This window comes from Melanerpes formicivorus, unplaced genomic scaffold (genome assembly GCF_026170545.1).
Source record: "Melanerpes formicivorus ecotype bairdi unplaced genomic scaffold, bMelFor1.0.p_v2 SCAF_11, whole genome shotgun sequence".
NCBI lineage: Eukaryota > Metazoa > Chordata > Aves > Piciformes > Picidae > Melanerpes > Melanerpes formicivorus.
Genome location: NW_027142363.1, coordinates 4,422,226 through 4,446,411, shown reverse-complemented (window position 1 = coordinate 4,446,411; position 24,186 = coordinate 4,422,226). Strand labels below are relative to the sequence as shown.

At 39.7% G+C, this 24,186-nt stretch overlaps 1 protein-coding gene across 1 annotated transcript in view; it reads left to right on the top strand.

The window, feature by feature from the left end:
• ROBO2 (roundabout guidance receptor 2) overlaps positions 1-24,186 on the top strand; it is a 450,032-nt gene that overhangs the window by 34,362 nt on the left and 391,484 nt on the right. Inside the window, exon 2 of the mRNA XM_068144426.1 lies at positions 8,920-9,246. Coding sequence (XP_068000527.1) covers positions 8,920-9,246 — 327 coding nt within the window. The remainder of the gene's footprint in view (positions 1-8,919; positions 9,247-24,186) is intronic.

Here is a 24,186-nt window from a genome sequence, read left to right as displayed (position 1 = left end):
TCTTAGCTGCCACTATCTCAATCCGTTAATCTATTGCCTTCTTTATGCGTTCTCCCCATCCCGTGGGAGGGGACGTGGTGATCAAGCACCTGAGTGGGTGTTTGTCTTATGAACAGGATCAACTCACCACCATTTGAAAATAGAATTTTAGTTTATTAATTTGCCTAGGCTACTGAAGACAGTGATTTAAAAATAAAATGTTAGAACACACGATAGTGGAAAGTCCATCTTCTATTTTCCATTTGCTTCCTCCATTGGCATTTTCAGAAATTTACTTGATTGCAGTAAATTGAAAACTGTCTAGGAGTTTGTTTTGGTTCTTTCACCTACTGTGGTGCCAGACCCTCTTATTTATTTGACTTTGCATAGTGCTGTTCTCTCTAGAACAGCATGGATTAAGAAATTATGCACTGGGAAGAAGCTTTTAAATAATTAGGCACAGCAGTACTGTTGTCATTCCATGCCTGAGAGGTGATTGTTTATCAATAATACATGATCCATTAGTAGAATCAACAGAGATCCCTTACAAAGATGGGCTAAGTTTCTGAGTTGGTGCCTTCAACTTTACTCTTTCAAAAAAACTTCCCAATTTTAAATATATAAAGTGTAAAATGATGTTACAAAAAGATACTGTGTGGTGTGTATCCCTTGAAAGGCAAGATTATCCCTATCTGGAAGTGCCACTAGTGACAGCAGGGTTGCCTATGTATGGTTGGATCAGAAATGGATCTGCCTGGGGAGGTGGTGGAGTCACCATCATTGGAGGTGTTCAGGAGGAGACTTGATGGGGTGCTTGGTGCCATGGTTTAGTTGATTAGGTGGGTTGGATTGGTTGATGGGTTGGACGCGATGATCTTGAAGGTCTCTTCCAACCTGGTCTATTCTGTTCTGAGAATGAAGGCACCAGTCTGGTGAGGGGCAGTCTAAAGTATTGTTGTGTGCCCAACTTGAGTGTAAATGTATGAAACAGAAGAGATAAAAGTAGGTGGGGGCTGTTTAAAAAGACATCCAAGGGCTGGCACAGTTACCAGGAATATTTATGCTCTGTCACTGGGCCCAGGAATATTAAGTCTAATTTTGGCTGAGAAGGTTGCAGAATTACATTTTGTAATCTAATGGGACTGATAACTGGATGGCTTCTGAATGAGAGAAGGAAAAGATTCACCTTGCAAATAGAGATGGTGAACTCTTTTGAATAAAGAAACAGGACATTTTATGAGCTACAGCTATAATGGTAGCAAGTAGAAGGGTGACAAAATGCACCCAATGTAGTTTGTAATGCATTTGTGACACACATGGAGGGCAAAAAGAAATGCAGGCACAGAGAAAGAAATGTGGTGCAGTTGTTTTTGAGGGAGGGGCAGGACAAGTGAAGAAGGATGTTTGGGGCAGGTGAATTCCTAATATTCTCTTAACAAAAAACACTTTCTCAGCTGATACAATTATATATATTTATATATTTAAAGGTAGCATAAATGTCTTGAAGTGAGAGTTAAGGCAATATTTGTGCAGAAATTTAAATGATGTATTACATTTTAGTTATTAGTGGTGAGAACTCCCTTACAGTTAAAGGGCATTGACAATATAACCTTGGATATTGGTGACCTGGTAACCTTTGAAAATCATTTTGACCTTTTGGTGACTAGACCATGCAGTACACACACACACACCAAAAAATGCAGTATTTGCATTAAAATATTATTTTATGAAAACTTACCAAAAATCCAAACCGATACCAAACTTTTAAGTGTGTAAGGAGGCAAATGCATGTCATAAAACACCAGTATAAAAACTGTGGACATGTTCCAACAACTCAACATCTTTCCTAGACTTAGGGGCCCAGAACTGGACAGAGGACTCAAGGTGTGGCCTAAGCATTGCTGAGTACAGGGGAAGAATGGCCTCCCTGCTCCTACTGGCCACACTATTTCTGATATGGTTGCCTGGGCACACTGCTGGCTCATATTCAACCTACTATCAACCAGTACCCCCAGGTCCCTTTCTGCCTGGCCGCTCTCCAGCCACTCTGACCCCAGCCTGTAGCACTGCATGGGGTTGTTGTGGCCAATGTGTAGAACCCAGCACTGTTTTGGTCAAATTTGATGATTTGGTCAAATGTTTTTAGTGACAGGTATTAGCTTCTCTTGTCAGCATTGCCTTCTCTCCCTTCTTGGCAGGCATGCTCTACAGGAAGGGTGGCTTATCTGCAGACACATGTCCTGGGAAAGTTAGGATGTGTTCCTTAATGGATTAATTTTGCTCGGGGAAATACTTTCAGAGAACATTTTCATTGCTTGCTCAGTTTTGAACACAAACCTTACCTTGGAAACAATCATATCGCTGGACCCTTTTCCCATCTGCCAAATCTCAGGGGAGATGGAAAGATTGTGAAGTATAAATTTTCAAAATGTAGTCTTTACTATGTCACTTTCCTAGAGGAATGCATCTAGGGTAATCAGCCTGATGTCAGTGCATCAGCCTGTGCTCCAGTTGAGTTTTCTCATTATCCTGATTTTTTTTGCACGTTATCTTTCCTTTGAACTACAGTGTGATTGACTGGATCTCTATTTCAGATCTCTGCTAGCTTTCAGTCAATTCTGTGGTTAAAAGGGTTAGTGAAAGCAACGTACTTACTCATTATATCGAACAGACGTATGATAAGTGTTTCTGATAAGTACTTTCTAAGTGGAACAAGGCATATGAAGAAGCAGAAAAATGAGCACTAACTGTGACTGTCTTTTAGTATATTTAACTCAGCTGCATGAGTGTCTATTTTTCAAGCTTAAGGTTATGTTAGTCTTCATAGACCAAAAAAGAACCCAAGCCTGGCTGTGTGACAGAACCTATATAGCCAGAAAAGATTCTGCCAAGACTTTTGTAGGTATCCATCTTGGCCTTAAAGCACATGATTCTTTTAGTTGTGATTTTTAATATAGAATACAATGAACCAGGTTGGAAAAGATCCTCATGATTATCAACTCCAACCTATCACCCAACACTGTCTAATCAACTAAACCATGGCACCAAGCACCCCATCAAGTCTCCTCCTAAACACCTCCACCACCTCCCTGGGCAGCCCATTTCAATGGGCAATCACTCTCTCTATGAAGAACTTCTTCCTAACATCCAGCCTAAACCTCCCCTGGCACTGCTTGAGACTGTCCTTTTGTTCTGGTGCTGGTTGCCTGGGAGAAGTGACCAACCCCCACCTGGCTACAACCTTCCTTCAGGTAGTTGTAGATGGCAATAAGGTCTCCCCTGAACCTCCTCTTCTCCAGGCTAAGCAACCCCAGCTCCCTCAGCCTCTCCTCACAGGGCTGTGCTCCAAACCCCTCCCCAGCTTTGTTGTCTTCCTCTGGACACGTTCCAGCAAGTCAATACCAGAATTTCAGATTCTAGCATAAAACAAGGTTCTTTGGCATTAAAACATATCTTTGGAGCTGTTTCCTAAGTAAAATCAAATATGTTCAGGCCTTTTCATTCCCTCATCTAGTACTTTTTTTTTTCTATTACAGCTTTGCTGTTTCTTTTCCTGATAAACAAGCCTTTTGTACTGTCTGAGGGAGAACATGTGCTGTTGGCAAAACTCTTATAAGGAATGCATTCAAAATGCTATCAAAAGCACGGGACAAGTTGGTAATCTTAGACAATATTGATTGCTTTCACTTCTAGCAGGCATAAGATTTGAAATGTCAGTATGAGGGGGGTTGTTGTTGCTGTTTATTCTTCTCCTGGTTTATAGTTATTACAAACTTAGCTTTCAAGTTCAGTTGTCATTCAGGCATTACTTTTCTGAGCTAAATATATAATACACCTGTTAAGCATGACCTATCAGAATTATTGAATTAAAAGAAGTTTCTATATATGAAACAATTGAATACTCTTGTCATACTGTAAATTTTGCATAGCAATAAAATGAGAACTTTAGTGGGGATAGAATAGTAGGTGGCAGCTCTGTAGCAGGGATGATGATGGGTAGTCCCAAGATGCAACACCAACCACCTGTTTCAGTGCGACCACTTGAGTAGATCATGGTTCCATCTCATCCTCCAGTATTACTTTCTGCCCAGGTAGCTGAGGAGAATAGTTTTTCTGTTCCTTGTGAATTAGATTGTGGGAGTATTCTGAGCTGGGAGGGGAAGCTGTAAGAGGAATAAAAACTTGGGTAGGAAAACACCTTTGGGAGCTGTAAGTTCCTGGCACACAGTGTCTGTGTCTGCCAGAAGAGAGGCAGTGGAGTCACACTTTTGGTTTTCCTTCTGTCTAAAATAGAGTATTCTTATCAAATAGCTGCTGGTACTCAGTTCAGTTTTGAAGGAGGGAATCTGCTGTGTTCTGTGATTGATTTCTTGCATGTGTTTTTCTTCTCCTTCTGTAAGTCCACATTTGAAGGAAATAATGTGCAGCACTAGATAGCTGAAGATACAGCCATCACAGGAATGTGTGATGTGACTCCTCCTCAGAACACTGCCTGAGCTTGCTGATTGACATGGCCTCTGCTTCTGACAGCTCAACCCACTCTTGTACACAAATTGCTTAATTAGGGTAGAGTGAAGTAAACATTAATTGTATGATAAACATCAGTACTGAAGAGGAAGAATTGGTTCTGTTACGACCTGAGGAGGGGTTTTGAATTAGGCTGTGTAAGGCAAGAGGTTTAACTCCTTATGCGTGAAAGCCCTTTCCACTGGTTGAATGTGGCCTGTAATTCCCTGCAGAATGTACTGCTTCAAGTTTTAAACTTTAACAACAAACCTTTGTGTAATAAAACTAGTATTTTTGGATTTGCATTTTACCTGTTTTTTTTTTTTTTTTTGTTGAAACATTATCAAAACTTGGTTGCATTTGATCCCTGATTTCAGTCCCTATAAAGTTTCAGAAGCAGCTTTGGTGTTCCTACTGATACTATTATTAGGAATTTCCTAACTACTGGGGATTTGTGTTTCTCTTGGTAATAAGCCATGAAATAATACTGCCCCATACAAGTCTACTAATTTATGTATGTCTTTGGTCCATTTATGAAGTTTGCTTTTTTTGTCTCATGTACTGTGAATCTTTAATTTTTGTTTATTTTAATAGTTATTTCAGTCTTTTTCCATGTTGTATATGGGGTCATGGTCTAGGATGGAATTAACCAGGTTGGAAAAGACCTTTGAGATAATCGAGTCCAACCTATCACCCAACACCATCTAATCAACTAAACCATGGCACCAAGCGCCCCATAAACCTCTTCTTACACACCTCCAGTGATGGTGACTCCAACCACCTCCCTGGGCAGCCCATTCCAATGGGCAATCACTCTCACTGTGTAGATTTTCTTCCTAACATCCAGCCTGAACCTCCTGTGGCACAGCTTGAGACTGTGTCCTCTTGTTCTGGTGCTGGTTGCCTGGGAGAAGAGACCAACCCCCACCTGGCTACAACCTCCCTTCAGGTAGCTGTAGACAGCAATAAGGTCTCCCCAGAGCCTCCTCTTCTCAAGTGAATTCTCTTGTTATATTTTTAAATGTGTTTTTTGTCAAGAGAAGCCAGAATAAAATACATTTTTTCTACATGTGCTACAAGCATGGGTGAATTTAAGTATAAACTGTGTTTTTCATGTACTGGCAGTATGGATTACAGATACCTTTGATAGGCTGAAAATAGAATCTGGTAGCCACTGAAAGACTCTATTTGTTCAGCAGTGGTATAGCATTTTATTGCTGTGGCAAGCCTTAATGATCTGAGTGTTAGCAAAAGAGAAGTCCAAAGGTGGATTTGCTCCGTAGGATGAATCTTTATTAATTTCCTCATAATTTTTTAAGTAAATGAGGCATAGAGAATATTTTAAATATGTAGTGCCCAGAATGTAATTAAGATTCTGATGTTAAATTGCTTTTATACAACTCATCAAAACTGCTGATCGGAAAATCGAGACCGATGTTTCAGTAACCTGTGGAAGCTCATTTACCTTGTGTCATGACCCACCTGAGACAGGTGAATAACTGTTTGGTTTTTTATTGGAACATGAAACCTTGTGTTTAAGAAGCACCATCCAGTTGTACTAGCCTGGCAGTTTCATTCAAAGGATTTTCAGGATTCATGCTGGAAAAGATGATTTGTACTAACAGCTGGGAGAGCTGACTTCATTTGTAAGAGAAGAAATGTAGAGGCATGAACTGTGATGTGTTTATTACAGGAAAACTGTTTGTGAGGCTAATATAATCTAGTTAAGTATGTAGTAATGAACTGTATCTGAATGATTGGTGCTGAAGTTCGGAGTCTCAGGCTTTGATTTTCTGTTGAGTGACACTGTTCTTGCATTTCCTCATCTCTTTTTACTAGCTGTAAGGAGGTAGCTTTTGCATGAAAAGGACATTGCAAAATTTGGCCAGCTATGTAGTAACATTCAATTTTAGCATTTTAACAAGAGTTCAGTGGACATTTGAGATGGTTGGAACTTGTCTTGGTGAAATTTTGCTACATGTTAGAGGCTGTAGTGGCACTGGGACATTGTCCGCAATGGTGGACTCGGCATGGTGGACTTGGTTGCATGGTTTAGTTGATTAGGTGGTGTTGGATGATAGGTTGGACATGATCTTGAAGGTCTCCTCCAACCTGGTCTGGTCTAGTCTAGTCTCTTCTACTCTTCCATATACCTTACTATTAACAGATCTCCCCTTTCCCAGCATCTTTCTTCCTTACTCCAGGATTTGGCTGACAGGGTAAGGCTTTGTTAGAGAAATTGGAGGACAGTATTCAGGCTCTGCTGCTTTCCTGCCTCAGAGAGTGGAAAGGTAACTGAATGCAAAGGAAATGCAGAAAGGTAGAACAGTGTCAAAGTGGCTGCACCAAAAAGTACAAAGTTGGTATTGTAGAGATCACAGAATTAGTATTGTAAAAATTTTAGTGTTAATACCTAGTAGTCTTGATCATTGTGAAGGCTTAGTGATAGCATATTCATCATCAATTTTGTAAAGTGAAAAATGTCCAAAGATAGAAGGAAACATTTATTTACTTAATCCTTTGTACTGGAAAAGAAAAAAAGTTGAAAAAGTATAACTACTTTCTTTCCAAGGCATACTGCACATAGACTGAGTCCAAGAAGCACAGTTAGGCATAATGCAAGGTTCCAGCTCCCTTATTAGGTACATTACAGAGAAATTATGGAGATGTTAAACTCTGAGTTTCAGGATCTTCTGTGTGCCATGAGAAGGTGGGCTGCTGGTGTGGCTCCTGATCCACCTAGCTCTTGAAAAACCACACGACCACCATCAGTACCAACTCCAGGTCTGCTTCCTCTTTAATTCTCTCTGCATTCATCTTTTTCTTTAGTTCACTTTTTGGTGTCCATCATATTTCATCTGCAAATGTACTTTATGACCAATTAGTATAGATTCTTACCAACACTGTATCACGATCCTGGTTACATGGTTACTCAGACTCTGATGGTGATTGCTAAGCTGAAAGAGGGAAAAATGGGACAGCTGAATGGTATCAGAAACTGAGTGACAAGAGCACAGGGAATTAACATGACACTAGCTGGTGTTTGTGTCATGTGTACCACAGGAGGCCATTCTCTTCCCATACAAATAACTCACAGGAAACCACAGTGACTGCTTTTGAGAGGGGACCAAGGGACAGGCAAAGCCTCTATCCATGTTCAAGTGCCACTCAGGCAATGCATATGAGCCTGACCCATCTTTGAGAACATGGGCCAGGACAGAGAACCAGGAGAGCTTCCTGGCAGAGGGAGAGATCTCAAAATGCCTTGGAGACTGGATGAAGCACTTGGTGCCATGGTTTAGTTGATAAGATGGTGTTGAGTGATAGGTTGGACTTGATGATCTCAAAGGTTTTTTCCAACCTGGTCTGTTCTGTTCAATTCCATTCTGATTTCAAAGGCAGTGGTGGTTACAGTGTGCATTCATTTATGTCTGTATTGTTTGTGTGTATGTGTATGCATGCAATCCACTGACAAATTCTATGATGCAGTTGATGTGAGATCTCCAAATAAAAACATAGCTCATGACAGTGCTCAGGTACTTTGAACAGTTAAAGTTTCCAACTGTTGTACTAGAAGTTCATGAAGGAAGGAATACTTTTTTACTATTGTTTGTGGGTTTTTGTTTTGGTTTTTGTTCCACTTCCATACCTAGACTCTTTTGTGGAAAAGGAGCACCAAGCATAAAAATGCAAAGAAGTCTTAACCACTGGGTGGTAAGACACAGTGGTTTTGAATGTCCTTGTGTTCAGTTGGACAGAGGAAGGGATGGGAGAGTGATAGCTCTGAGTGGAATCTGGAATCACACAGGGATTTGGAAGTAAATGTAAATACAAAGATTATTGGAACAAGAAAAAAGATTGTCCTTCATGTATGTGTAAGAGAGCCTCCTTTAAGCCCAGTTTGTATGTGGGGTGGACTTGATGCCTTAGAGATATGTCTGTTGTCCAGCTAGAGTTTTTAACTTTTAAAGTGTCCGATGCAGTCTTCAGTATGAGACAAAAGAGCAGATGTGTACAGGTTTTCATAATTTCTTGGTCTCTTCTCCCAGGCAGCCAGTACCAGAACAAGAGGACACAGTCTCAGGCTGCGACAGGGGAGGCTCAGGTTGGATGTTAGGAAGAAGTTCTGTACAGAAAGAGTGATTGCCCATTGGAATGGGCTGCCTGGGGAGGTGGTGGAGTCACCATCATTGGAGGTGTTCAGGAGGAGACTTGATGGGGTGCTTGGTGCCACGGGTTAGCTGTTTGGGTGGGTTGGATTGGTTGATGGGTTGGACGCAATGATCTTGAAGGTCTCTTCCAACCTGGTTTGGTTTATTCTAAAGTTTATTCTCAACTACAATGAAATTGTAGTAACAGTAACTTCTGAGAACTCTTTTTGAAGACTACATTTAAAATGAATTGTTCTTTCCTCCTTTCTTTTTATCCCCCTAGGATCCCGCCTTCGCCAGGAGGACTTTCCACCACGGATTGTGGAGCACCCTTCAGATGTGATAGTCTCGAAAGGAGAGCCAACAACTCTGAACTGTAAAGCTGAAGGACGGCCGACTCCTACTATTGAGTGGTACAAGGATGGAGAGCGAGTGGAGACGGACAAGGATGATCCACGCTCCCACCGCATGCTGCTGCCCAGCGGATCTTTATTTTTCTTACGTATAGTTCATGGACGCAGGAGTAAACCTGATGAAGGAAGTTATGTTTGTGTTGCAAGGAACTACCTTGGAGAGGCTGTGAGTCGCAATGCATCTCTGGAAGTTGCATGTGAGTAGTTTCATATGATTAGCGTTGTAAAACTCTCTAGTTGCGTTTATGCTGTCATCCAGTGCTCACAGTCAGCAGTCTGGGAAATAACAGATGTAGATAGCTAATGACAAAATGTCATACTTTCATTGCAGTTTTTACAAGCATTTATGTAGTAGCAGTGACTGTACAAAAGATCTGATTTATACTGAAGCAAGATTCTAGCCAGTGTATAATCATGATTGGCACAAACATGGACAAGGGCTAATCTTCCTCTGAAGAATAATCTAATTTTTAAGTTATAGTTACAGTGAAACTAATGTGGAAAAATACCTATCATTTAATAGAAGGTGCACTGTCTGTTTCTCTTTATCTGCTCATCTTTTATATCAACAGAAGCAGACAGCTTCTTGGTGGCTCATGTTCTGTACTGCTGGAAACTTCAATATATGTTGCTCTGTCATAAACTTGCTATAGACCTCATTCATTATGTGAATGGCAAGTGAAATTGTTGGCCATTTCTCATATCATTCACACCAGTCTTTATCGATTCTCTTTGTCTTACAGAGAAGTCATCACAGCTCTTTTCAGAGACCACCCTGCATGCATGAGCTGCTTCCAGTAGAGTTAGCAGAGACATTCATTATATACACATAGCAAACAATCTCATCATAAATAAAAACAATACATTGTGTATATATTTGCTACTTAGTTATTTGGTTTGAATAAACAGTAGCAGTTTTGTTCAGAGTATCAGCTAGTAGAAGTTGTGTCTTTTTGCATGAAGGTGTATTTTAGTAGATTTGTGAATGCTGTACTCTTGCTGGACTTCAGTTTTTCCACAGCAGTTCATAATCTGGCAGCAGTTTCACTAAACTGTGTTTGACTGATATAGGGCTTTACACAATCCTGTATTGCTTAGTTGATAAAGAATTGATTTAAGTATGTATGTTGGCTTAAAAATGGGAGGAGGGCAGAACAAACACATAAGAGAAGTCTTAATTCCTGATGCAGTCTGCAGACTTGTATAGCTAAAGACATGTTTGTTTTTTTCTGAAGCTTTAGTCCTCTCAAATTACAGAAAATGCCTTTTTGGGAAATACTTAAATAAACCAAGAGCAGCAGACTTGTTCACCAGCTTTAACTTGTCATAAGCTGGATTCAGAACTTTTTCAAATGAATGAAAACAGTTTTGGCACATATTCAAGGCATGAATAAATATGTGTGTGCCAACAAAAGTATCACAGAATGTTACTTGGTTTTGGTGTGCATTTAGGAATTAAGAAGATGATCAATTTAAGGAAGGCTAAAGTCCAGGTGAGTATGAGTGTGTTTTAAACTCTGAGAAGTCCAATGTGAAGAGGCATAAACACTTTGAAATCTATGTTACAATCCAGTTGAGATTCAGCCATCTCTTGCTGAAGTTCAGAAGTTCATTCAATTTATACCTCAAGTCATTGAAGTGACTGATTATTCTGAAATTTAAATGTGCTCTATATTTCACCATTTTTCACTGATCCCTGCTTCATTGACTGTTGAGAGGCATTAGTTACAATATTCCTGGCCTCTGAATTATTATTTTAACTGCTGTAGCTGGCAGCAGGTCATGCATGAACTGTATGAGAGATAGTTGAAGACTTCAACAATACTAGAAACTTGTTTTGTTGTCAGAGCTATTTTAGAGCAGGAACTTACAACATGAGACTTAAGATATGAAGCCATAGTTAAGCTTTTGTAATGGCAACATGTATCAGATGCCAGACTGTTTTCATTGCTTTGATATTTAACTGGCTGAATCCCCCCAATTTAAGGGGTGTAGTAGTTTAAAGCAGGCACTCCTATTCCACTGCAGGAGTGCTTTGCCTTTTCTTGAGCCATACAGTGTCTATGATCACAGAAAGGTCCTCATCAAAGAACAAAGAAATAAAGAATATGTACATTACATTTTTACTTAATTTTAGAGATTACACTAGTTTTCTGTTACTGGTTTAAATAGCCCATGGCAGTGGTTCATATCAAAGACATCCTTTGGAAGATGATAGTAAAACTGGTTTTTTGTTTTGGTTTTTTCTTTTCCACCCTTAGTTTTGAGAAACCTTTCAAGCTTGCAAGTGTCTTTCAGAGGACAATTATTTAAGGCTTTTAATTGGTTTTCTAATGTTAGCCTTTCTGGACTGAGGGGGATGGTAGGTTTCTATCACCCTACTTGCAGACTAGGGAAATGAGTTGTTGCTGACAGCCTGTTGTCAGCAGTGAGCTCTCATTCACCTGTTTTCAACTGCTGCTGTAAACTGTTGATTTACCTGGATACTTCAGCCAGGATACTTCAGTTTGTGGGAGCCAGGATAGCCACATTTGTGCTATCTGTAGTGGTGTTAAAACCTGTTTTATCCACGCTAAGCCAAGCTGTTTTCATCACCAGAAAAAAGAATGTTGTCCTTTGCTGACAATAGGGTTTTGGGTTATTATTTAACTGTAGGTGGCCTCAGATTTTTCTGCTTAGAGACAGACTACTGTTTTGTAGGTTTGAAGTACTCAAGTCTGCTGTTACAGTGAAAGAATTGGTAGTTGTTTTGCTTTGCTTATAGTATTGTCAGTTACCAATAGTCTGCACTTGAAACTTTTGAATCATTTATGAAGAAATATTTATCAGATTCATGTGTTTAAGTGTGTTCATGCTCATGAACTTGGAAGATAAACAGTGTTAGTTGTGGTTAATTTGCTTTTATCTTTTTCATTCCTATCCAAGCACACCTGCCACAATTAGTAGGATTGAAATCATCTGAGAGATACATATCTATGCATAAAGACAGAAGAAAAACTCTTCACATGGGTTATACATTGATTCAGAGCATAGTATGGCGCATCTTGAATACAGTCATTTCAGAATCACAGAATCAACCAGGTTGGAAAAGACCTCAGAGATCATCAAGTCCAACCTAATGCCTAACACCTCCTGACATTTCACCCCTTACTTGTTTAGTCATGGATATTTTTGAGAGATTTTATTGCAAGTTGCTGAAGTCCTTAAGCTCTTGATTAAGTAGCAGTGAACACCTTTCACAAACACGATGAATTTAAGTACTAGCCCTTCCCAGGCATTTAAGCATGCTTTCAAATCTGTGCCTATTCCCAGCATGTACATACAACCAAGAGCAGATATTTTGTGTATATGTCCTCATAAAATTTCTGTCAGTGAAACTATGAAGAAACATGATTTTGCAAGTTACTTAAAAAAAAATCATTGACATACAAAACATACCTTTAGAATTCTTTTGCCTTCAATTTAGAAAGTCTTCATTCTAGAAGGCTTTAGGAGGAATAGAATAAACCAGGTTGGAAGAGACCTTCAAGATCATCGTGTCCAACCTATCATCCAACACCACCTAATCAACTAAACCATGCAACCAAGCACCCTATCAAGTCTCCTCCTGAACACCTCCAGTGATGGTGACTCCACCACCTCCCCAGGCAGCCCATTCCAATGGGCAATCACTCTCTCTGTGTAAAACCACCTCCTAACCTCCAGCCTAAACCTCCCGTGGCACAGGCTGAGACTGTGTCCTCTTGTTCTGGTTTTTGTGTTTGAAGACACAATTTATGACTAAGGTGACTTACTCTAATTCTTCTTTTAACGCATTCATCTGTGGTGTGCTTTGTGGTGTTACTTCTACCTTCTGAGGAAGCTCCTCCTGAAGAAAATAATGCTAATGCTAGCAGCAAAGCCATTTTTCCAGTGTGTATGTGGCAAATTCTGTTGTAGCATTTTTCTTGTTTTATGGTGAAATCATTAAACACAGATGTTCTAAAACAACTATAAAGAACTGCAAAGAAAAAATGCCAAATATCTTTCCTTTGATTCTGTTTAATACAATTTCTTACTGAAATTGAGCAAGGATTGGCATTATTAGAAACACAGCCATGCTCAGGTTTTCCTGCAAGGGTTTTAAAAAGTACTCTTGAAATAGCTTAATTTTTCATGAGACTGTGTTCATATTTGAAACCTAGAAGTTTTAAAATAGTCTTTTTTTTAAAAAAAAAATATACAAAGTGACATGATTGAACTTTTGTGGTGAAGCTTTTCCAGTGGGAGTATCAGTAGACGCATTTGCGAGAGCGACCGTAACTAGAATTTCAGTTGCAAGCACTGGGGTGCCACATGTAAGCAAGAAAAAGGGCATGAGGGTCCTCACACTGGCTCAGACTGTCTCTGATGTAGCCTGAGTCAGCAGCAGCCCCCAGAGATAGCAGCTGTAGCCCCAGGTGTTAAATATGTGACAGCAGCTTGATCTATCGACCACTGTAAGAGGGGGATTTGGCCTAAATGAAAATTCATGAAAAATTGATGAAGTCCCCAGATTATTTTTTTCCCTTTTCCAGTTTTGTGCCAATGCAGTGAGGAGAGATTAAATGAGGTGTTGAACGCTTTAGTGGCAAGGAGGTTGTGGTTCAAAGGTCAAGGGTCAAGGAAGGGGGAAAACCAACCAATTTTTTAGCTTACTTTTCTTTTTTAAAGAAACCATGAAGCTGTTTGGATAAGCTGGGATTTTCTGCCATTTCAATATAAGAACAATGCTGGGGAATATTCTCAAATATGATTCCTTTCTGCATGGGTTGGCAAAGGATGTGTGTGTAGGTGGTGCTAATAGAAAACAGTGGAAGACTCTAAGTCATAATTCAGTTGGAGAACCAGAAATAGATTGAATTTTGTAATGGCAGTATAAATTTGGGTTTCCATCTTTCTGAGTCAGTGCTTGAACTGAAGTAATTTAGAGAAAGAGGTCTTGCATTGCTTATATGTCACAGATTGCTTGAATAGCAGACTTCAGAGATTGTTCCAAATGTAATGATCCTGTTTATGTTAGATCCAGAAGTAAGTTATATTTTTACCTGTGACAAGAAAGGTTATAGTAGTACACTGAGCTTAGTATGAGAGACAGGTGTATTCCAGAGCAAGCACAAACCAGACCTTAAATATGGATGGCAGTAATTTTACAAACAAAACAGATGTTTTAATACTCAGTGAGAAAAGGTTGAGAGGCATAAAATACATGCTTAATAAATACATGCTTTGCTGGAGCATGTACAAATGGCTGAATATGTTTGTTATAATGGAGTTATTAATTTCATTTGAGAGGTTCAGGGTAAAGACCTTCTGTAAGAGAGGGTAAAACTGAGTACTGTGTATATGACTCCAGAATGAGTGGATGATTTTTTTTTTCTCATTAAGTTTCTATTCAACATATGACTTAAATACTAAATTTTGTACGTTTATTACTGGTAATTTCAAAGCCTGGTTTTTATTTGGGTTACTTTCACATGTGGAGAGTACATCCTATTCATTTACTTCTCTTGCCATTGACCTTCTAAACAGTGGGGAAAAAAAGCTTCCTCTCTGAGCTGGCAGTCTGTTGCTGTCATTAAGACAGAAATAATTTCTGTAGAAACTAAAATGCTGGAGACTGTCCTGTGGATGAGCCATATAAAGACACTAAAAAGCATCATGCTTTTTCATAGTGTAGGCTTCTCTAAGAAGAAGTACAACAAACCATAGCTCTTGTCACAGCATACTTCAAATAAATAGAAGAAAAATAAATTCTATCTTATCAGTGAGAAGTCAGATTTGAGAACATAGAATCATAGAATCATTAATATTAGAAAGACCTTTAAGATCATCAAGTTCAACTGTAACCCAACTACCAACTAGACAACTAAACTGTATCCTGAAGTGCCACATCTACATGCCTTTTAAACACCTCCAGGGATGGTGACTCCATCACCTCCCTGGGCACTCTGTTCAATACCTCACCACTCTCTCAGTAAGTATATTTTTCCTAATGTCCAATCTAAACCTCTGCTGGCACAATTTAAACCAAATTCTCTCATCCTGTTGCTGGAAGAGACTAGCACTAGCCCATCTGTTCATTCAGATTTTTAGTCCAGCAAAGAGTCCATTTGTCTATGCTATGGACCACAAGTTTTGTGAGGAGAATACTCTGGGAGATGGTGCCAAAGGCTTTACTGAAGTCCAGGTAAACAACATCCACAGCTTTTCCCTCATCCACTAGGTGGATCACCTGGTCACAGAAGATGAGGTTGGTCAAGCATGACCTGCCATTCATGGAGCCATGATGGCTGAGCCTGATCCCACCATTATCCTGTGCTTGCCATATAAGCACACTTAAGATGAACTGCTTCATAATCTTCCCTGATACTGCTGCTAGGTGGATAGGCCTGTAGCTCCCTTGATCCACCTTTTGGCCCTTTTTGTAGATGGAATCAAGTTGACAAGTCTCCAGGACTGCTAATAGATGATGGAGAGCAGCTTGGCAAACTCCTCTGCCAGCTGCCTCAGCACTTGTGGGTGAATCCCATCCAGCCTCATAGACTTGTGGGTGACCAGGGGGTGTAACAAGCCATTAACTGCTTCCTCCTGCATTATGGGGAGTAGCAGTTTTACTGATCCCTCTCCTTCCTTCAACAACAAGTGACAAATGTGTTATTTCATGATCTCTAAGAAGATAGCCTATGATCACCACATCACCCACCAGTCCTTCCCTACTTGTAAACAGTAGGTCTAGCAAGGTACCTCCCCTGGTAGGCTCATTTATCATCTGTGTCAGGAAGTGATCTTCCACACATGCCAGGAACCTCCTAGATTGCTTTTTTGCTGTATTGCATTTCCAGGAGACATCCAGTAAATTAAAGTCCCTCATGAGAACAAGGGCTGGAAATTTGAGGGCTTCTGTCAATTGCCTGTAGAATGCCTCATCAGCATTCTCATCCTGATTGGGTGGTCTGTAACAGACTCCCAATAGTATATGTGCCTCCTTGGCCTTTCCCTTCATCCTTATCCATAAGCACTTGACTATACCATCACAGTTGTTGAGTTCTACACAGTCAAAACAATCTCTAACATACAGTGCCACTCTACCACCTCTTCTTCCCTACCTATCCCTTTTGAAGAGCCAATAGCCATTTATTGCAGTACTCCATTCATGACAGTCATCCCACCATGTTCCTGTGATGGCATCTATGTCATAGCTGTCTGGATGCACTATGGCTTCTAATTCTTCTTGTTTATTGCCCATGCTGCATGCATTGGTCTAGATGCACTTGGGCTGGGCTATTGATTTCACCCCTGATGTGGGCAGCTGAACTCTCTCTGTCTCCAGCAGCTCAGTGCTGCATAAATGTTCCCATAATCAGAGAACCCAAATTTCTGCTTGTGGCACCAGCTCTTGAGCCAGGTGTTAATCAGCCATGCTTTCCTGTTCCTTTCAGTGTTCAATGCAGTCTTCCCTGCCACTGAAAGTATTGAAGAAAACCGTACCTGTGCTCTCGATCCTTCAACCAATTGCCCTAGTGCCTTAAAGTCCTTTTTAATGGCTTTTGCACTCTGTACATTGCGTCCAAACTGTATGACCAATAATGGATAATAATCAGACTAAGGGGTTTCCTGGTAACATGTCTGACTTGGACTCCAGGGAGGCAGCAAACACCTACAACAATTACTTCTTTTTTTTTCTTAGTACAAATAGGCATAATGCCTGAGGCTGAGTCACCCTGGGCAACCCCCTGGGTGGACCATCATCTACTTACTGTGTAGCCTGGCTGTCCAGTTCCAGTTGTGTAAGAGCAGCTGGAAAGTGAGTGAGGCTGGGAGTGGATTTGCCAGTCTCACTGAACACGGCCTGTTTCAACTCCCCCCTATCTTGTATCTTTTCTCCTTTTGCCTGGTGGTAGGAGGGCTGAGGATAGTTCACTTCTTGAACCTCTGTGTATTGTCTTTGCCTCGGGGTATGGCTCCACCAGTCTGTTTCTCTCATGCTCCCTGTTACTCCTCAACCTTTCCAATTTGTCTTTCAGGTCTGCTTCTTGTTTGGGCAGATCATTGACCTGCTCGCACCATACACCAGCAACTTCTCTGCTGTCCTTTGGTACCACCACCAGACTCAGTCTCTCTCTGTGACCAGATGCTTTTTTTCTATGGAGAATTCCTTTAGGGTCCCCACAGTCCTTCTGCAATGGCTTTTACCTGTGTGGTCACAATGCAGGGGCTTCTTCTGGGAAGGGACCAGTTACAGTGGGCTCTGGTCATGCCATCTGAGCAGCCCACCTTAGCACAGACATGCAGCTTTCCAGCCTTCAAAAAGTCCCCAAGACTTCCTGCTTGGGATTGCTGGGGACTCTCTGCGATTCCTTCTCCCAATGAGAACTTGATTAAATCGGAGCTGGCCTCCTCAGTGAGGGAGAATACTTCAAGTATTCTCTGTATTTCTGAAGCTTTCAATAAGATTCGGATGAAGACATTGAAAATATCATTGTTAGAAACCATTTCATAATGTGGCATTTCTGTAGAGGATGTAATTTAATTCTTACAGTCACTATTAGAAATTCAGGAGGTTATTAAACACCAGTGAGTGAAGCTCTGTCAGATAAATTTAAACTTGACTGATGTCTCTTTGCAGTTCCCCACTGAGCCAAAAAAAAAGTAGTTCTGATTATTTACTGTGTTGGTTTAGCTCTTAGCTGAGTATGTATTTGTACTGCATCTGAATTCATCTGGGATAAAGAACCTACCATACAAGATTATGTTTTTTGGAGGATGTGAGTTTTGTAGTAGCAGCCAGAGTGAATTAGAACTTCTGTGATAGAGGTGCTCTTTATCAGGATAAACTAAACTGTATCTCTGGTTTAAAATGTGCTTCAGTGCTGATGCTTTCAGTGTGGACAAAACCAGTATGTCCCATCATGAGGTGGTGGAGTCACCATTACTAGAGGTGTTTAAGAGGGGACTGTATGAGACACTTGGTGCCATGGTTTCGTTGGTGTCGGGTGATAGATTGGACTTGATGACCTCAAAGGTCTTTTCCAACCTGGTTAATTCTGTTCTATCATCCTCTGGGACTAAGGTAAGTGCATTTTTAAAATCTTAATTTCTTGTCCATTGAGCTCCATCTGGACCTGCAGATTCAAATGTTTAGTTCAGGGCTAAAAATGCTACTAACTCCTCACATTTGAGAACTATCACACTGATGATAGATCAAATTATATTTAACATTTCAGTCATATTTCAGTCATAATACTAAGCTGTAGAGTGTCTGTAGATTTCTCCAGACCTTGCTCATGCTCTCTGTTTTCGTTTTGTTACTGTTTTCATACTGCGGTCATCTCATGACAGATTTTTTGGTAGACATTCACAGCACAGTGAGCTCAAAAGAAAGCTATGCAGGTTCACACAGAACAGGCAGTCTTGGGTACTAGTAGAGTACTTGTTGTGAGCACAGAAACTCAACTGGTTATCTGCATTGAGAAGGGTACACCAGTAGCCCACTGAAAATTTTCCTTAAGAGCTGGAATTTGGTTCTGCTGTGAATTTACTTATTCAGAACAGGTTACTGTGTCTTTGTAATGTGTTCTCTTGCACTGTGCTGCCCAGGGAGGTGGTGGAGTTGCCATCCCTGGAGGTGTTCGAGAGGGGATTGGATGTGGCACTTGGTGCCATGGTCTAGTCATGAGGTCTGTGCTGACAGGTTGGACTGGATGATCTTTGAGGTCTCTTCCAACCTTGGTGATACTGTGATACTGTGTAGTCATACAGTCAGCATTCCTGTAGTAGAAATAGTTTCTCACATCCAGAAATAGTTAGAGAAGCTTTCTGTAGGGTCTCTAATTTATTCCTTGAACTCTTCTGACCCAGCATCTACCCTTTTTCCCCTCCTAAAACAGATCTTTAAGGGCTACATTTTGATTTGAAGCCTCCTTGCTCTGACTCTGCAGTTAATAATTTCTTGCACACTTTCTTATTTGATTTTTATCGTCTACCTTCTTCCTTTGATTATTTTTTTAAATCAAATCCTGCTGTTTATGTATCTTTGAAAGCTCTACCTGATAAAATGTTGGTAGTTAAGGATGACTTTACAGAAACCTTGAAAGAGATTAGCTATTGGCTCATCTGTTAGTGTGGGCATCACTGTGCACTGATTTTTTTTTTCACTGACATTTCTTTGATTTTTAGTTCCTCTGGGAAATGAAGGAGAGCAAGATAGCACTGCAGGTTTTTTTTACAACCATGCTTCCTTTCCTCAGGAGTCCGTGAGCACTCTTTGTATGTTAATTGAATTATTAGCTATTGTTGGCACACGCTTCAGGCTTTAAACTGTTCTGCGGTGTCAGATAGGCTTTAAAAAAGTACTCATTTGAATCACTACTTCAGACCATTCCTTTGCAAATGCTGCATGATTTCAAGTCTAATGAAGTTCATTACCACTGTAATAGTAACTACTAGTGTTAGATTGATGGGTATTTTGTATATACACACAGAGGTGCATATATATGTATGTCCAGAGGTTTTTATTCTGGCAGTCCTTATAATTGTTTGAGGACACCAGAACTGTACCCTTCTGCCTTATTTTTACCTTTACTCTCTTTGTTTAGCTACATACTTCCCCCTGTTTGTGTTTGTAGGGGACTAAAACTTAATCATGGCTTTGATACTTCTACTTCAAATGCTCCCACAGATGTCATTTTTCTAATATTGGAATTTATCTTGGAAATGAAATTCTGAGTTTGTTTCTCTTGCTTGAATTTTTTCAGTGGCAGTGATATGAATGTGTACTGATAATTTGGAAATTCCTTCATCACCTTTAGAGGATGCAGCTGTACACAGTCACACTCTCCTGTATCAGAGATCTGTCTGCAAATTCACAAAGGGTTATAGAGGTGTAAAGAACTGGGACCCCTGGATCACTGAGTCCCCTGTATTCTGCACAGCTGTATTTTGTAATTGCACTCAGGAACACGTCAAGCTGCACTTTGAAAAGTGGTTTGATTGCTTTTTTTTTTTTCTCCTCCATCCCCAAACTCACCTTTCTCCCTGTTTCCATTGGAATCCTGCCTTGGCACTCACATCTTCCAGTGGTGAGAACAGTATTTCTAGTGTTTCCAATGTAAACATAAACATGCTTTATTTATGCTTGTTCTTGTGATCTGACTTTCCTTTCAGTTCAGTTGCTTTCTGTCTTTTGTATTTGTAGACCAATGTGGTATCATTTCTTATCTCTGCTGTGGCAAAGTTAAACAAGACAAGCTCATGTGTTCTCTTGGAAAATATTTGCTTGATCCTAGTTGTCATCCTTTACCTGGTCTAGTCTGCATACTTTTTTTGGAGACATGGGTGTGTAGATTGCAAATAATATCTCAAGCCTTGAATGCTGTGCATTGTGAACTAATGATGATAATGTTCCCTTCACTATTGCTTTCTCTGTCAGTCCTGTGATCACATTTGGGTTTTTTCTAAGCATTTGGTAGCTTGTAGTCATTCTGTAGTAATCTGATGCAGATCTTTCTCTTCCTCTATAATTTCTAACAGATGAGCTTCTACTTTACTTAAAAGTTTCCTGTGATCAGTTTGAAAGCTTATGACTTTGCACTTTTTATTATTCCACTTCATCTGGTGTCTTCTACACTACTCTTCAATGTCATCCAGTTCATTCTATGTAATGTGGTCCTCCTGTTGGGTCCTGCCATGCTTGTTGCCTAATCTTGTATGCCAAAGTAAAAGGTGGTCTTGTGTTCAAAATTGGCAGTTGTTTAATTTGCCTGCATCTTGCTGAAGAACTTTGTTTCTACCAATTAGACTTGAACCTGTTTCTTGCCTACTCCTCATGCAAAATCATTTGATGAAGTGGGAAGGAAAACAGTTTCTGTCAGCCTGTGGGCAGAATACCAGTCCTGCAAGGTTGAGCCACATGAACGCTGCTTGTAGCGAAGAAATAGCTATTCTAACTCTCATTTTGCTTCTGTTGCAATTTCAAATCACCAACCCATACATGAGAGTCTGAGGGAAAATATCTCCAGTTTCAGCAGATGGGGTGAGTAGCAGTTTTGCAAATGTAGTAGGTTAGTCTTTTGAATTGTTTTTTAGAACATAGTATATACAAAATTTCCCCATCTGCTGTATATGTGCCCACATACGAGTATCATTTAGAAGAACTTAGGCATGGAAAAAGAACAAAAGAATTCAACTTTTGGAACTGATTTTTCAGTGCTATACCTACTGCACTTGGTGACCAACAGTATTATAAACCCCTAAAGTTAACATATAATAGGATGATCACTTTGTATTGTAGCGGAGACAGATATTAAATGGAACTTCAGATGTGGTTAGAATGTAAGAATCCCTGTGTTTTGTCTGGAAGAGCACTGTTGAGGTAGTTACATAAAATGGCTTGATTTTTATTTCATATGGAAGAAAGGAATTGGTTATGGTGAGAAACTAGTGTCCTCAGGATAGCTTTTAACTTATTTCCATGAGACACAGATTTGCCACAGGTTTTACATGCGCATACAGCCTTCAGAATATGCAGATTTTCACTTAGTATGGAAAGACATTTGGTTGCAGTATGGTCACAGTGATTTTAAGTTTTTTTATTGTTTTTTTTTAGTTTTGAAATCTGAGGCTGTGATTTCAGCTTTTAGGAGACCTTTCCCATTTTACATTGAATGCAGCAATGTAATGCCTTAGTGGGTTGCACCAGTTGGTCTATCTGGCATCATAAACTGTCTTGGGTTGGGACAAAGACACTTGAGGAGAAAAAATGAGCTTAAAAACTTAAAGTGGCTCATTGCCCTCATGGATTCTATGGAAATACAATTTCTGTCAGTTAGAATCTTAAAAAAGGCACAGATAGTGGGAAACTTGTAGCAGTTGAAAGCATCTGGTATGAGTGGAACACTGTCACCTTAGCCATTGAAATATTTGTTATCTTTACTGCAGGATTGTCCTTGAGAAAGACATATGTACATAGTTTCCTTTCTCATCACTTTTCTCTTGAATATTTAGAATGTTTTTAACTTCAGTTGATAACAAAGCCCATATGGGAGCACAGTTTTGTATAAATTAGAAGTTACTGAAGCAGATTGAAAAGTTTCATGGACATCTTCAGATGCATACCTAAACGTCAGCGGTGGCCACACTGAACATCAGTCACTTTCCTTTGAGATTCAGGGTCATCTGTTCAAAGTCATGTATTGTGTTCACCGCAGAACCAAAAGCAGAAACCAAATCTTTTGATTGGTAGTATGGTATTTTAAGAATATGAGGGATATTGTTTCATTCCCTTTGTTTCCCTTTGCCTGGTACAAAAAGCAAGTGGCTTTCTTCATGCTTTTGTTCAGATTGTGTTCCCAACAATCAGAGCAACATCTGATTCTGAATGCAGTGGATTTTTTGAGTTCTTAGTATATCTTATATGCATTACATAAACATTGATTCTGTCTGTTTTGCTGAGCTGTGCAGAAACACTCCACCCTATGGGAACATTTAATATAAATAAATTTTGAGAAGGTGGGCCATAGGTGTGAGAGAGAGCAGAAACCCACACAAAAAGGTTTCCTTTGGCTCTAAGAAACTGACATCTTACAAAAAAACAAAGTAAACCAACCAACAAGAACCACCAAGCCACTCCAAATCACAACCCCTCTGCTCTCTCCCACTGCCCCAAAGCAAACACAAAACCCCACGTTGTGCTGTTGCAGTTTGGTCCATAAATTGTTGTAGTACTTCTACCATTGTCATTAGCCTAAATGATATCTTCACTGAAGCCAGTGCTCTTACATTTGTTGTGAAATGAATAGAATAAACCAGGTTGGAAGAGACCTTCAACATCATGATGTCCAACCTTTCATCCAACACTACTTAATCAACTAGACCATGCAACCAAGCACCCTATCAAGTCTCCTCCTAAACACCTCCAAAGATGGTGAAATGCAGATTTAATGACTGACTTTTCTTATCAAATAACTTGGTCAGATTGTAAGCTAGTCTTTGACTTTTATCTAATTCACTTGCTAGTGAATTATCCATCAAACTATTTTGACTAGTTATCATAAATACTCTGTACATGTGTGCAGGTCAAGATTTTTATGCCGCTTTGCTCATTATACACCTGCATACTGCACAAATGGAAACTTGGTTTCTGCTGTATCAAATCCCTTTCACAGTTGTTTGATTCCAGTGCTGCAGATGTGCTTGAAGAGAGTTGAGTAACACTATTTGGCTCTCTTGGAAATAATTTCAGAATTGCATAATGCATCACTATGAAGAATGCATTTAAAAATGTAGACGCTAAGAGTAAGGAACAATTTTGTATCAGCATTTCATCCAGTTCTTAACAGGAGCTATCCTATCCAGACATACAGAAGTGGTGAACAAACAGTATATAATGTGCAATGTATTTAGAATAGAATAGAATTAACCAGGTTGGAAAAGACCTTTGAGATAATTGAGTCCAACCTATCATCCAACACTGTCTAATCAACTAAACCATGGCACCAAGCACCCCATCCACTCTATTCCTAAACACCTCCAGTGATGGTGACTCCACCACCTCCCTGGGCAGCTCGTTTTAATGGCCAAGAACAACTTCTTCACATCCAGCCTAAATTATTAACAGTACATTATACTAGTTTTGGCTGAGAGTTAATTTTATTCCTAATAGCTGGTACAGTGCAGTATTTTGGATTCAGTGGGAGAAGGCATCATATATTTTGTATGCATTATAATTTATATATATATGTATATATAAAAAATATAAATTTATATATATAATATATATAAATGAGTGAAACACACACTAAAAATGTTTATACACATTCATACACAATAAAATTTTTAAGTAATAGTGTACAAGTTTTAGTGTTGTCTGTTGCTGTCTTTGCTTAAAAGAAACTTCCCAGACACACAATGTGCACAATGAAACTGTGGTATGAAGTGTATGTATTTCCATCCACTCTTTCTGTATACTAGAGCCAGTTGGTGACACTGTGTGCACTTTTTGTGCATTGTTTGGGTTTTTTGGGGTTCTTGTTTGTTGTTTTGTTTTTCTAACCAAGTAGACTGAAAACAATCCTTGGAACTCAAGAGGTAGTATAATGAAGGATCTGTAATTGTTTCCA